Source organism: Pelophylax lessonae (genome assembly GCF_965119305.1).
Source record: "Pelophylax lessonae genome assembly, chromosome: 7".
Lineage (NCBI taxonomy): Eukaryota > Metazoa > Chordata > Amphibia > Anura > Ranidae > Pelophylax > Pelophylax lessonae.
In genome coordinates, this window is record NC_138774.1 from 74,266,414 (window position 1) to 74,279,364 (window position 12,951).

At 39.5% G+C, this 12,951-nt stretch overlaps 1 protein-coding gene across 2 annotated transcripts in view; it reads left to right on the forward strand.

Annotated features, from left to right (window-relative positions):
- LOC309559923 (homeobox protein Nkx-2.4-like) overlaps nt 1-9,093 on the forward strand; it is a gene marked incomplete at its 5' end in the record, with an annotated part of 227,368 nt that extends 218,275 nt beyond the window's left edge. Inside the window, 2 exons of one of the 2 annotated variants that reach the window (XM_082263380.1) lie at nt 5,871-6,126; nt 8,493-9,093. In XM_082263380.1, the coding sequence (XP_082119506.1) occupies nt 5,871-6,126; nt 8,493-9,028 (792 nt within the window). In that variant the 3' untranslated portion in view covers nt 9,029-9,093. Of the gene's footprint in view, nt 1-5,870; nt 6,127-8,492 lie in introns of those variants that run through there. The other variant, XM_082263381.1, reaches the window with a different exon arrangement.
- Between the last annotated feature and the right edge of the window lie 3,858 nt (nt 9,094-12,951).

The following is a 12,951-nucleotide window of genomic DNA, read 5'->3' on the forward strand; positions in this document are numbered from 1 at the left end:
TCCTCCCAGCCACCAAGGATTCTGAGGATGGAAAACATGAGGACATCATTGATCCTGACCAAATCTCCAACTCCATTTGCAGAAATGCAGCCCCAAACTTGCAAGGAACTTCAGTACAACCAGTCTGTTGGATTTATTTTGCTTGATCGCTGCTGGTGGATTTAGCTGCCAGCAGTGGTCATGGTGTTCTGTCGATGGAAAACACGGGGAGCAGAGGGAGGGATTCCCCCATCAACACTTACTGTATTGACAGGGGAATCAACCAATTTCCTTTCCTTCAACCCGTGGTTGAAGGAAAGAAAATAGCATAATGTATGGCCTGTCTTAAAGTTTATTGTCTGTTGACCGTACATCTGATTTAAATTACCACTTATCCACTGTGCACTTAAACCCCCTTCCTAACCAGACCAATTTTCAGCTTTCAGTGCTCTCACATTTTGAATAACAATTACTCAGTCATGCAACACTATACCCATATGAAATGTTCATCTTTTTTTCACACAAATAGAGCTTTCTTTTGGTGATGTTTAATAATCATTGGGTTTTATTATTTTTTGCACTATAAATTAAAAAAGACCGAAAATTTTTCTTTGTTTTGATTTTAAAATTTAGCAAATTTAGTAATTTTTCTTCATAAATGTTGGCCAAAAGTTATACTACCACATATCTTTGGTAAAAATAACCCAAATAAGTATATATTATTTGGTCTTTGTGAAGGCTATATAGTCTACAACAGGGGTGGGGAACCTATGGCTCAAGGGCTGTATGCAGCAAAATCATTTGATCCGGCCCCCCAGGCTGCCGCTGAGTCTGTGTCTCTCAGCTGAGCTGTCAGAATGGAGACAATATTTCCTATATAGTTCAGGCTCCCTCCTGACAGTCTGAGTCACAGGCAGAGTGATTTCAAATGCACTCCACCTGTGACCAATACAGGAAGCATTGCATCTATCTTCCTCCAGCGCGGCGCCGCTCCTGAGTCTCACGCCAGCATTTCCCGCCAGCAGTACCAGCCTGAGCCAGCAGTACCCACAGCAGTACCAGCCAGCAATGCCAGTGAGAGCCAGCAGTACCAGCCAGCATTTACCACCAGTGGTACAAGCCAGCTGTACCCACCAGCAGTTTCAGCCAGCAGTACCAGCAGTTCTTTTCAAAACTTACCACCTCAAAGTGTCGACTGCGCACCAGACTGACCGACGCAAACCTGGAAAACCAGTTGGGAGTAGCAGCATCATCAATACCAGCGAACATCACACACCTCACCAAAGAGAAGCAGTTCCAGCCATCACATTAGGGGTGAATTAATTAAATGTTTGACCAAATATAACAGGCTAATTTTTAAGTTGATAATTTTGTATGGCCCCCGAATTATGTTATAAATATCCAAATGGCCCTTGGCAGAAAAAAGGTTCCCCACCCCTGGTCTACAAGTTATGGGGCCAAACATTGAAAATTAAGCACACCTGATGTACTGACAGCTCATTTCTTGAGACACTGACAAGCCAGGAAAGCACAAATACCCCCCAATGATGCTTTTTTGGAAAGTAGACATTCCAAGGTATTTAGTAAGAGGCATGGTGAGTTTTTTGAAGTTGTAATTTTTTCTCACAATTCTTTGCAAAATAAAGATTTTTTTTCCCACAAAATTGTCATATTACCAAGTTATTTCTCACACACTGTTTAGGCATAATTGCAATTACACCCCAAAGTACATTCTGTTAATCCTTTTACACAGCCTGGCCACATACAGAGGCCCAACAGTCGCTTGAGAGGGGATATGATATCAATGTACAAATATTGTACTGGTGACCATGGCATAAGGAACAAACTTTTCAGAGAAAGGGAATAAAATAAGACACATGACCACTCACTAAAACTAGAGGAAAAACAGTTTAACCTTAAAATACGTAAAGGGTTCTTTACTGTCAGAGCAGTAAGGATGTGGAACTCTCTTCCACAAGCAGTAGTATTAGCAGGGAGCATCGATAGTTTAAAAAACTATTAGATGGGCACCTTAAAGACCACAACATAAAGGGATATACAATGTACGGATAACAGCAAACACATACACACATCATAGATTGAACTTGATGGACCGATGTCTTTTTTCAACCTCACAAACTATGTAACTATGTAACATCCAAGTAGCACCTCCAGGTATTCTAGGAGCAAAAATTACACATAACATTTCCTGACAACCTGTCTAACTTTTGAAGGCCCTGGAGCACCAGGACAATGAAAAAGCCCACAAAATGACCCCATTTGGGAAAGCAAACACCCCGACACATATTTTAGGAGGCATAATGCATATTTTGAACATGTCATTATTTTCCAGAAGGCTTTTTTTACACAAAGTTGTCTATTTATAAGAGATTTCTAACACATAGTATGTACATAGCAAAAATGACACCCCAAAATACATTCTGCTACTCCTCCTGAGTATGGCGATACCACATGTGTGAGACTTTTACATAGCCTGGCCACATAGAGGCCCAACGTGCAGGGAGCACCGTCATTTCCTGACTACCCATTACATTTTTGTGAGGCACTGTAGGGCACTGACAAGCACTGTAGTGGCACTGTTGTGGCACGGATGAGCACTGATGTGGCATGGATGAGCACTGATGTGGCATGGATGTGACACAGATGAGCACTGATGTGGTATGGATGAGCACTGATGTGGAATGGATGAGCACTGATGTGGCATAGATGTGGCATGGATGAGCACTGATGTGGCATGGATGTGGCACGGATGAGCACTGATGTGGCATGGGGAGGCATGGATGAGCACTGACACGGCAATGTTATGTGGCACAGATGAGCACTGATGTGGCACAGATGAGCACTGATGTGGCATGGATGAGCCATGGATGAGCACAGAGGTGGTATGGATGAGCACTGATGTGGAATGGATGAGCACTGATGTGGCATGGATGTGGCACGGATGAGCACTGATGTGGCATGGATGTGGCACGGATGAGCACTGATGTAGCATGAGGAGGCATGGATAAGCACTGACATGGCATGGATGTGGCACGGATGAGCACTGATGTGGCACAGATGAGCACTGATGTGGCATGGATGAGCACAGATGTGGCATGAATGAGCCACGGATGAGCACTGAGGTGCCTAGTGCTCGTGGGGCCCAAAGAGTCCTGCTGGTTCGGTGACAGCGAAACAGAACAAAATCCACCAATCCACAGCCACAGCAGCTGCGGCGTCTTCACACAGCGAGTGGGTAGCTGCCAGCCCTGGAGGCTGGCTAGAACTGAGAGCCCAGGAGGGAGAAGACCTCCACTGCCACGGCACCACCCTGTCCTAAGCAGCAGTGGGTGCAGCATCCCTGGAGTTTTCCAGAGCCTGCACTCCTTCTCAAACTTCCTCTCCACTCCCAGCTGGGACATCAACAGGAAGACAGACTGACCGAGGGCCCAGGAGACGAGTACAGGCGGGAGGTAGTTGCATCAAAACACCTACCCACAGACAGGGGGGCACAGGAGGGACTTCAGGCAGGGCTAGGGGGTCTCCAACCCCCTCTCTCTCTCTCCCTCTCTCCCCCTCATCCCTCTCTCTCTCCCCCTCTCTCTCTCATCCCCCTATCTCTCTCTCTCTCTCATTCCCCCTCTCTCTCACCCCCCCTCTCTCTCTCTCATCACCCCTCTCTCATCCCCTCTCTCTCTCACACCACCCCCCCTCTCTCACCCCCTCTGTCTCTCTTCCACCCCCTCTCTCCCTCTCCCCACCCCTCTCTCCCTCTCCCTTGCCTCTCTCTCTCTCTCTCTTTCACTCTCATCCCCCCATCTCTCACCCTCCCTCTCTCTCTCATCCCCCCTCTCTCTCCCCTCTCTCTCTTTCTCCCCCACCATTCTCTCTCTCTCCCACCCCCCTTTCTCTCTCTCTCTCATCCCCCCTTACCCATCCCCCTCTCTCTCCCCCTCCCACCCCATTTCTCTCTCTCTCTTCCCCCTCACCCTCTCTCTCTCATCCCCCCTCTCTCACATCCTCCCTCACCCACCCCCCCTCTCTCTCTCTCACCCCTCCTCATGAGATCTCCGGGGTTCTTGCTGGAGCTTGTAGTCCTTTAATTTTGGAGGGCATCACATCCGTTGAACATGAAGGGGTGGGCAAATTTACATAGGAGGGGAAGGGGGGGGGGGCCCAATTTTAGTTTTGCCTAGGGCAGCACAAAACCAAAATACACCACTGATGAGTGTTGCTCCTCCCTCCTCTCCTCGCACACTGTACGATCGCTGTGTACAGCATGCGAGGAGAGTAGAGAACTAAACCTGACTTGAGCCTGGTTTGTTGACAACTGATCGCTCTGTCATTGGATGGAGCGACCATGTGGTAAAGGGCCACTGTCATTGGCCCTTTACCACAATCTGTGATGCGCCGGGTCCAAGGAAGCAAGGACTCTTCCATGTGCTCGCCCGATTCTGGGAGGACATCATTGTACGCCCTCCCAGAATAAGCCGACCACGCTGTAGCCATCATTTGGCTATGGCCCAGTCGGCAAATGGTTAATGGCAGGAAAAATAATTCTTCCATTGTAGTCATATTTTAAATAGCAAAAAGGACATTAATCGGCTGTTAAAAAATTCTATATAAGTATGTATTCCTAACTCAAAAAAGTTCCTTCTGTGAATTAATGGTCCTAGATGTGTTCTTGTTACTCTGTCAAGTGCAGCAATACCTAATATGTGTTGCTGAATCGCTGTATACGTATGGGTGTTTGCATCCACATGTGTAAAGGGTAGGAGTCATTATTTTGTTTTTATTGCAATGGCTGAATGCAAGCTTAAAATATTTATATTGACTTATATTCTCAAGTGTTACATGCACATAGACAAACAGATAGGCATCTGAAATGATCAGAATCATCTTCAATATTCATGTTTGGATGTGTCTGCTTTTAAGCTGCCCATAGATGGATCGGAATTTGGCCAGTTCAGCAGGAACCAGACAAATTTTGTTCCATCTATGGCCATTCCCGCTCAACAGAAGTCAATCTAACAATCAACTTCTGTCGAACAGGACTGTTGTAAAACTTTTGACAATCAGTGGCTACAGCCACTGATCAGTATATTCTGACTGTGGTGGAGTCTCGCTGTCAGAACACAATGGCACAGCAGGGAGGATTCCTCATTGCTTGTGTGGATTCCTCCATCTATTCATTTTTTTTTTTTTTTCCATCAGACCGATGGCTGAACAAAAAAAAAAAGCATCTATGGCCAGCTCATCAACCTACTTTATTCAAACGTTTAATTTCAATCTCATTCACTTTATCACAAACATTTCAGTACAAGCAGAATTTTTCGGCATCTGCATTTTTAACATTGATAACATTTTGCTCGCTCAAACTTCGGTATCTTCCTTTGTTATAGATCCTTCTAAATAAAGTCAACAATAGATTAGTTAAACAATTCATAGTACTATAAAATGTACTACAAACGTGGTAAAGCCCAAAAAAGACTACCTGGATTTTGCTGTTATAATGTAAAGTCATTATACATGGGCGTCAGATTGTTTACTCAGGGCAAAGTTATAGTACGACGGTACCATTTAGAGATTGATAATCTATTGCTTTTACTCTCATTGTCAGAAACACATTAAGCCCCTTTGTATCCCCCCCTCTGAGTGATTAAGAGACACTTCACATTCTATTAACACCATTGTTCTGGAGGAGGCTCCTCCCTTTCTGCCACTTGTCCCTCTCCTTTTAGGTGTTCCCTGGCCCACATACCCTTGATAAGATATGTGCACAGGAGCAGTGCTTTTTAGTTGAAGTTACCTCCAACCTTACAGAGACATCCAGCTGTTGCATATTTTCTTCTTTCTTGGGCTTAGGGCTGCAACCCAAAACAGCAGCTTTCATGGAGGACCTCAAAGCTTTTTCCTTGGACACTTGTCTAGAAGGTTATGGACCTCTAGTGCAGGTGTCTCACCAGCCTTGCCTTCAACCATCCATGGGGTCCCCTGGATTCACCATGACCCACTGTCTTACTCAGAACCCGATCAGAACTTGTTGCCCAGGGGGTTACAACAGTTCAGGAGATCTTCCAACATATCAGGACAACATAAGGGGTGCAGAATGGTATGGACACAGTCAGGACATGCATTATTCTTCATGTAAGTAGATAACATGTCACATATAAACGATAACTGGACAAAGGCCATAGTGTATATTACAAAGTTATGTTGTTTGTATCTGTGTAATTTGAGTACAGAATTTAGGTAAATCAATGATTTTACAAAGTTATTAATAATTTGTAGATAATTCAATAAATTAATAATTAATTAACTATTTAATCATCTGAAGATTTTCACTCTTTATTTATTCATTCAAAGCAACAGACTTAAAATAATGAATTGACACTAGCTGATTGATTATATCCATTCACCAAGATTTAAAATATTACATTTTTGCTCAGTTTTGATTAATGACAATAATCGCCTACACAATTTGTGGATGATCCAAAAAGTGACAACTACTTATAAGCCTGGGTCAGTAACAGCTGCGGTAATCAGAATGTTGTCAGAGTTGGCAGTCAGGGTTCTATTGCTGAAAGCGCTGGTCAAGAGATTGCCCTGGATTCCAAAATAAATTTTTAAAATAAAAGATTTTAATGTCTTTAATAGTAAAGTACTTCTCCATTGTATTTATATTTACCTATCATATTAAACATAAAGATGACCAAGAAAACATGAAGAAGAACATATTTATTTTTGAGGCAATTGCTTCTTTATCTTTCTGTGGTTTTCTATTTTATTTTTATTCTATTGTAGCAGCCCAACAACTATTTACTTAACAAAATAACCTTATTGAAGATGTTATCTTATCTCAGCCCGTACTTCAATATTTGACTCAAGATATCAGTAATCCGACAGTCTATTCTCTGTCTATATCACTGTACTAAAAAAAAAAGCCAGGCAAAAAAAAAAAAAAAAAAGAAAATACAAGTATCAAGTTTTTTTAATACATATAAAGTTAATTATCTATAATAACATAATATTGAGCACAGAAGAGCAGGATTTGTCTATGGCAATTATAATAATAATAGTAATTACTGCAGTGTAGGAAACTGTATAGATATCATTGTGTGATTAAAAAACATAAGCATGTGCTCATTCTGTAGTATTTTGTAAGCCAAACGCTACATTAAAGTTAATAGTGGACATGTATAGAGTTGTTTTTGTGGGTTTATTTTATCTATTTTATTTGTTTTTTTAAAAATCCAGTTAATATTTTCTGGCATGAATTATGTAATAAAATGTTATTACTTAATAATCTATCACAACAAAATGTTGTATTCTGTATGTTGAAATGCTATTTAAAATTAAATATTTTTTTTTATTTCACATGCTTTTAGTGACGGTTCACACTTGTGCGATTTTACTGCGAATGCGATGCGTTATGAAAAGTCTAGATTCGCATGTATTCCCAAAATACATTGTATTCGCGACGGTCGTTCACATCTATGCGTTGCGATTCAGATGCGAATATAATGAGATGATGAAAAGGGTCTTGTGCGAGTTTACAGAGTTGCGTTGCAAATTTAGTCTCCATAGACATCAATGTAAATCGGTCTGGACTCGCATTATCAGTTCAGATATGTGTGAATTCTTATGTGCGAATTCTTATTTTTTGTTTGATTTTCCCCTCAGCTCCACCCCTCCTGAACTTAATTAGCATAATCAATGCAATCAAATTTTCATTACAATCGCGCTGGTACTATTGAAAAACACAAGGTAAACTCGCACTGCAAATTCGCATAGCAATGGCATCCGTTCGCAATCGCACAAGTGTGAACCGCCACTTAGCTACACTTTCTGCATTTACAGGCAGACTACGCTGTCCATTATAAGTGACTATGACAGAGGTTGGGATAAAATATAAGCCTGCCAGATTTGTGCTTACAATGAATACCATTTATCCGCATAGTTGAATCCCTTTTTTTTTATTATTATTTTTGTTGCTTTATTGCTGCAACTGTGGATGTGTTCTGAGTTTCCTGTACCCCTGTCAGTTTTGCTGGGCAGCTTGGCCTACAGGTAAATGTGGTGGACATTTTTTTTTTGTAAAATAAAAAATAGTAATAAATAAATGTAAATAATTACTATTTAATTAATACTACCATTACCTGTATACAGTTTTCAGAATTAAATTTTTTTACAATAATGGTAATGGTAATATTTTATATACATACCCTAGATGCAACACAAAGTAGATCATGCGACTAAAAAATAACTCCAGTGCCGGATTCATAGAAGTTATTTATTAGATGCATATCTCCTCTTCCCCTCAAGCAATCCTGAATTCTGCTGATAACCTCTGAAACAATTTTTCTGACCTGACTTGAAATTTTATGCTACGTATTTTTTATTTTTTTTTCCTTGATTGTTATTGCATATTGTATTGGGGTATTTTCTACTTTTAAATGAAAATATGAAATTGATAGCCACTCAAGTTTTGTAACATATTGTTTTCCCTTCAGTTTCCAGGATAATTACACCTTCAGGATTTAACGTAGCACCTTCCAGCTGCCTGGGATACATCAGTGAAGGAGCCAAAACCTCTCTATACCTTCAGCATACATCCAAGAGAAAAAGGAGGGTCCTTTTTTCCCAGGCCCAAGTGTATGAGCTAGAAAAAAGATTTGAGCAGCAGAAATATCTTACAGCCCCAGAGAGAGAACAGCTAGCAAAACATATCCATCTTACCCCCAACCAGGTTAAAATTTGGTTCCAGAACCACCGCTACAAAATGAAAAGGCAAGCCAAAAACCGAGATCATCCCGCAGAGGAAGGGGCCAAACCCTACAACTTGGACTCAGAAGAAGTCAAGGTGCCCTGCCCTAGTCCATGCACTTCAATGGAAGATTATAGTGATGTGAAGCTGGACTACAAGGCCTCAATCCAAGAACAACTCCAAGGTCATAGTCTGTTTTTGGGACAGGACTTTCTTAGCTCTCCTTCAGACATTCATGAGTTTGATAAATCGTCTCGGAATATTGTGTTCAAGCCTTGGTGACCAGTGACAGAAACTCTTTCATCATTGCTATGGCCACACTTTGCACTAAACAAATGCTGGATCTTACTAAACAATCATTTACTGCCATCTAAACATTTATTGAGAAAAAAAGGAAGTCATATAATTGGTGTTCATAAATCATAAGAAGAATCATACTAATATGTTGACAGACAGCCTTACATATGAGTACACAAACGTGTAATTTATTTAGGCATTTAATTAAAGGACAAATAAAATATGACTTATTCACAGAGAACACTTATAGCACCTTCACACTAAATTTGAAAAAAATAAAGATTTGCAAAGAAAATCTGCCTTCTATCCAGAAAACATGGAAATTAAAATACGTTAATAAATCCTACTTAAGTATCTATGCAAATAGGTCATAATGTAGCCTTTTTTTTATTTTTTAAATATTCAAGACAGAAGATTTGGTATTTCAGACTTTGAACATTTTTACATTTTAATTTTTATTATAATAGAAGCTCTTACATTAATATTTACTAGTTTTCTGTTTGTTAATTAATTACTGCCTTTTTAGTATGCATTGGTGCAAATTCTGCAGCTGAAACAATTTTTAGATTCACAGTGTTTAGGCTCATGTGCATATATTCAATTCTGTATTTTTGGTTCTTATTATGCTCCAAGTCATTGTCTATTGTAGCCAAAAACACAAAAAGTACAGAAATCCCCGGGTTTTTTTAACTACTTATCAGCTTCACTTTAACAAATCAAATATATTTCTGATGATTAAATCTAATAGTAGCTAGCTTTGGGAAACACAGAGCCCACCATAGTATTAACGCAAATGTGAATGTTTTCTATTTTTAACACACTTTAATATACTTTTCAGGTTAAAAAAAAGCACTTGGGCATATGAGCCCTTAGAGTACAAAACAAGAATTTACAGTACTCAAATCGGACTTGTTGTTATTTGCTTTTTTATTTTGCTTTTGTTCTATTTATTATTACTTTATTTTCTCTGATGTGCATGTTCATTAAAAATATTTTGTTAAAAAAATTTCATAGTTTAGGATTCATGAGAATATTTAAGTTTTTGCATTCAAGAAACATTATTGCTTTAGACATACATATTTAATAGCAGTAATAATATAGGTAGATATGTCTCAGTTGTGTATTAGCACCATAAGGGATTCGTAGATCTTCAATTGTAAGCAATATGTTCATGTCAGTTTTTTTTTTTTTCTTTGCCGTTTTAATGCCTAAATCAAAAAATGATGACAATTGGAAATCTTTCTTTTGATGCTTAGATTTAAAAATTATGTCAATAGGAAACCTTTATTTTGATTATACGTAAAAAGTTATCTTTTTTTTCCTTTACATCTCTTGTTTAATAAATTCATGTTCTGATTTAAGAAAAAACTTTGAGACAGTTTTTTTGACAAATAGATTAATACATTCTATATTTTTCTGTATAATATTTGTATTACAAAATGCATTCAGGAAAAAAAAAATTCAGGTATTTTCACTTGTAATTTTCAGGGACATTCATTGAGGATATTATTATTACAATTAATGCTTTTATAATATGAAAATAGCACTACTGTGGCACTGTAGAAAATATTAGAAACAACAAGGGTGGGGAGTATACTGTAAGTAGTACAATACATAAAATATTCCTAAGACATTGGGGTTGATTTACTAAAAATGAAGAGTGCAAAATCTGGTTGAGCTCTACACTGAAACCAATTAGCCCCCATTGTTTATGTATTTATTTTTTTTGCCAAAACTTAATTGAACATGCTAAAGTTAAAAGCTGATTGGCTACCATGCACAGCTGCATCAGATTTTGCACTTTCCCAGTTTTAGTAAATCAACCCCTTTGCTGTTCAGAAAAAATGTAGCAAAAATATGACACAATAAGATTGAGTCGTTCCCAAATATTAACTATTCATATAATATTTTCAATATTTTTTTAAATGTTTTTTACAATTTGTTATATATTTTGGACAAAATTTTAATTAAAGCAGTGAGTGAGTGAGTGAATGAGTAACCCCTATCATTTGGATGCCAGAATTGGGTACCATTTTGTGTGTATTTTTTTAACTTGTTGCCATCTTTTCTAGGGATTCTTTTTTATTGAGCAATAAATATTCACAGGTGCAAGTTTCAAATGGCAGATGAAAAGGCCAGAATGAGCAGTCTTCATATCACAGTTAAAGTATAGATAAAAGTGGGGTTACAGGGAAAAAAATGTCATCATCTATGGCCCACCTAAGGGCCTAAGAAAATGGATACAAATGGAGAGCATTGTTTAGGCTTCTCCTCATATTACATAATTTTGGTAAATTTTAAGGTGATTGTACAGAAATTGTTTAATCAGTTTGTGTTTGATTACTCTAAAGCAGAAAATAAACAGCGCAGCTCCAGAAAGTGGGAAAATCTCCTATGAGCTGGTCTCAATCCTTTGCTTTTCTTTGTAGCATGGTAGAAGATCAGACGTACCCTGCATGCGTTGCTGTCACTATGAATTATCATGGCTCTGGTGATGAAATGGGTCATTCAAAGACAGCCTTATAATACCCTACACATGGATGAGATATCTCCTAATTTATTGTCATCTTTAAGGTTTCTTAATGGCCCGTACACACGATCCGAAAATCGGACGAAAATTAACGCTTGTGAAATGATCGGACGATAATCTGATCGTTAGTACACAGCTTACGAGAGGCGATCACGACAGTTCGCCGGATATTATCCGGTCGTGCAAGCATAAAAATGTTGATCGTATTATAACACATCGTACGATAATCGTATTATCAGTATGTTGTTCGTCCGAAAAAAATGGTGAGCAGTAGACAGCGCATGAGCAGTAGACATCATTTTCCCCTCACACGCTACAGCGTGGTTACGCATACCGGAAGCTTTTGAATCATCGTCCGAGAAAATTCGTATCGTAAGTAACCTCTCCCAATTGCGCATATAATTGAGAGTTCCTAGCAACCAAACAAAAACGGACGGAGAGTCATCCGATTTTCGGATCGTGTGTACTGCGCATAACACCTTCCATCGCATGCTTTTAAGATAAACATCTAATTGGTTCTGTGGCTAATGGCATTTTCAACATTTTCATTAGTTTTTGCAAAATTTTATTACCCTCCCTGGTGGTCTGATTATGTCAGAATTTTTGTGCTAAAAGCGATACATTGTTTTGCATGGAAATCTGTTGTTTTATATTTTAGGCCTGTAATTATTAGGAATAACCCACTTAAATCGGTCCAAACAAGAGTCTACTAGACATCCCGGGTATAATAAAGTTTGAAACACAAAATGATAAATTATAATGTAATAATAATAAATTTCATCAAATTCTTCATTGTTTTCGAAGTGGAGATATTTCATTATGAGGGAGAATCTGTACTCCTGGGGGGGGGGGGGGGGGGGCGCTGCCTGATCCGTACCGCAGTCAATAGAGCACCAAGTCCGCACATCGCTGAGATCAGTCGCAGAATCATCGCTGTTGTCACTTTTATTACCTGATGAGGAATTTTCCCACAAATTGCTATCACTCAGTTCTTCAAATAATTCTGATACACCATCACTGTTTTCCAGTTTGTCTTAAAGCGTTTTTGAGCTAAAAGAACGCTTTTTGGACACCATGGACGGTATCAATTTTCCATGCAGAAAGTACCACGAAAAGTACAGGCAGGGCACTGCAAAAGCCTCTAGGTTGATACAAAGGTTGATACAAATGATACAAAGTTGTAATTCTAACAGATTACACTGTGTCATGTCATTTTTTTTTTTTTAATCGGCGCTCGCAGGGAAGGGAACCGGAAGACAGGTGCCGGCATCTGCCGAGCACACAGCGGGAGGACAGCGGGAGGACAGCGGGAGGATGGCTGGAGGAAGGCTGGGGAGGACGATGGGGGATCGCAGGGAAGGTGAGTATCATTCTGGGG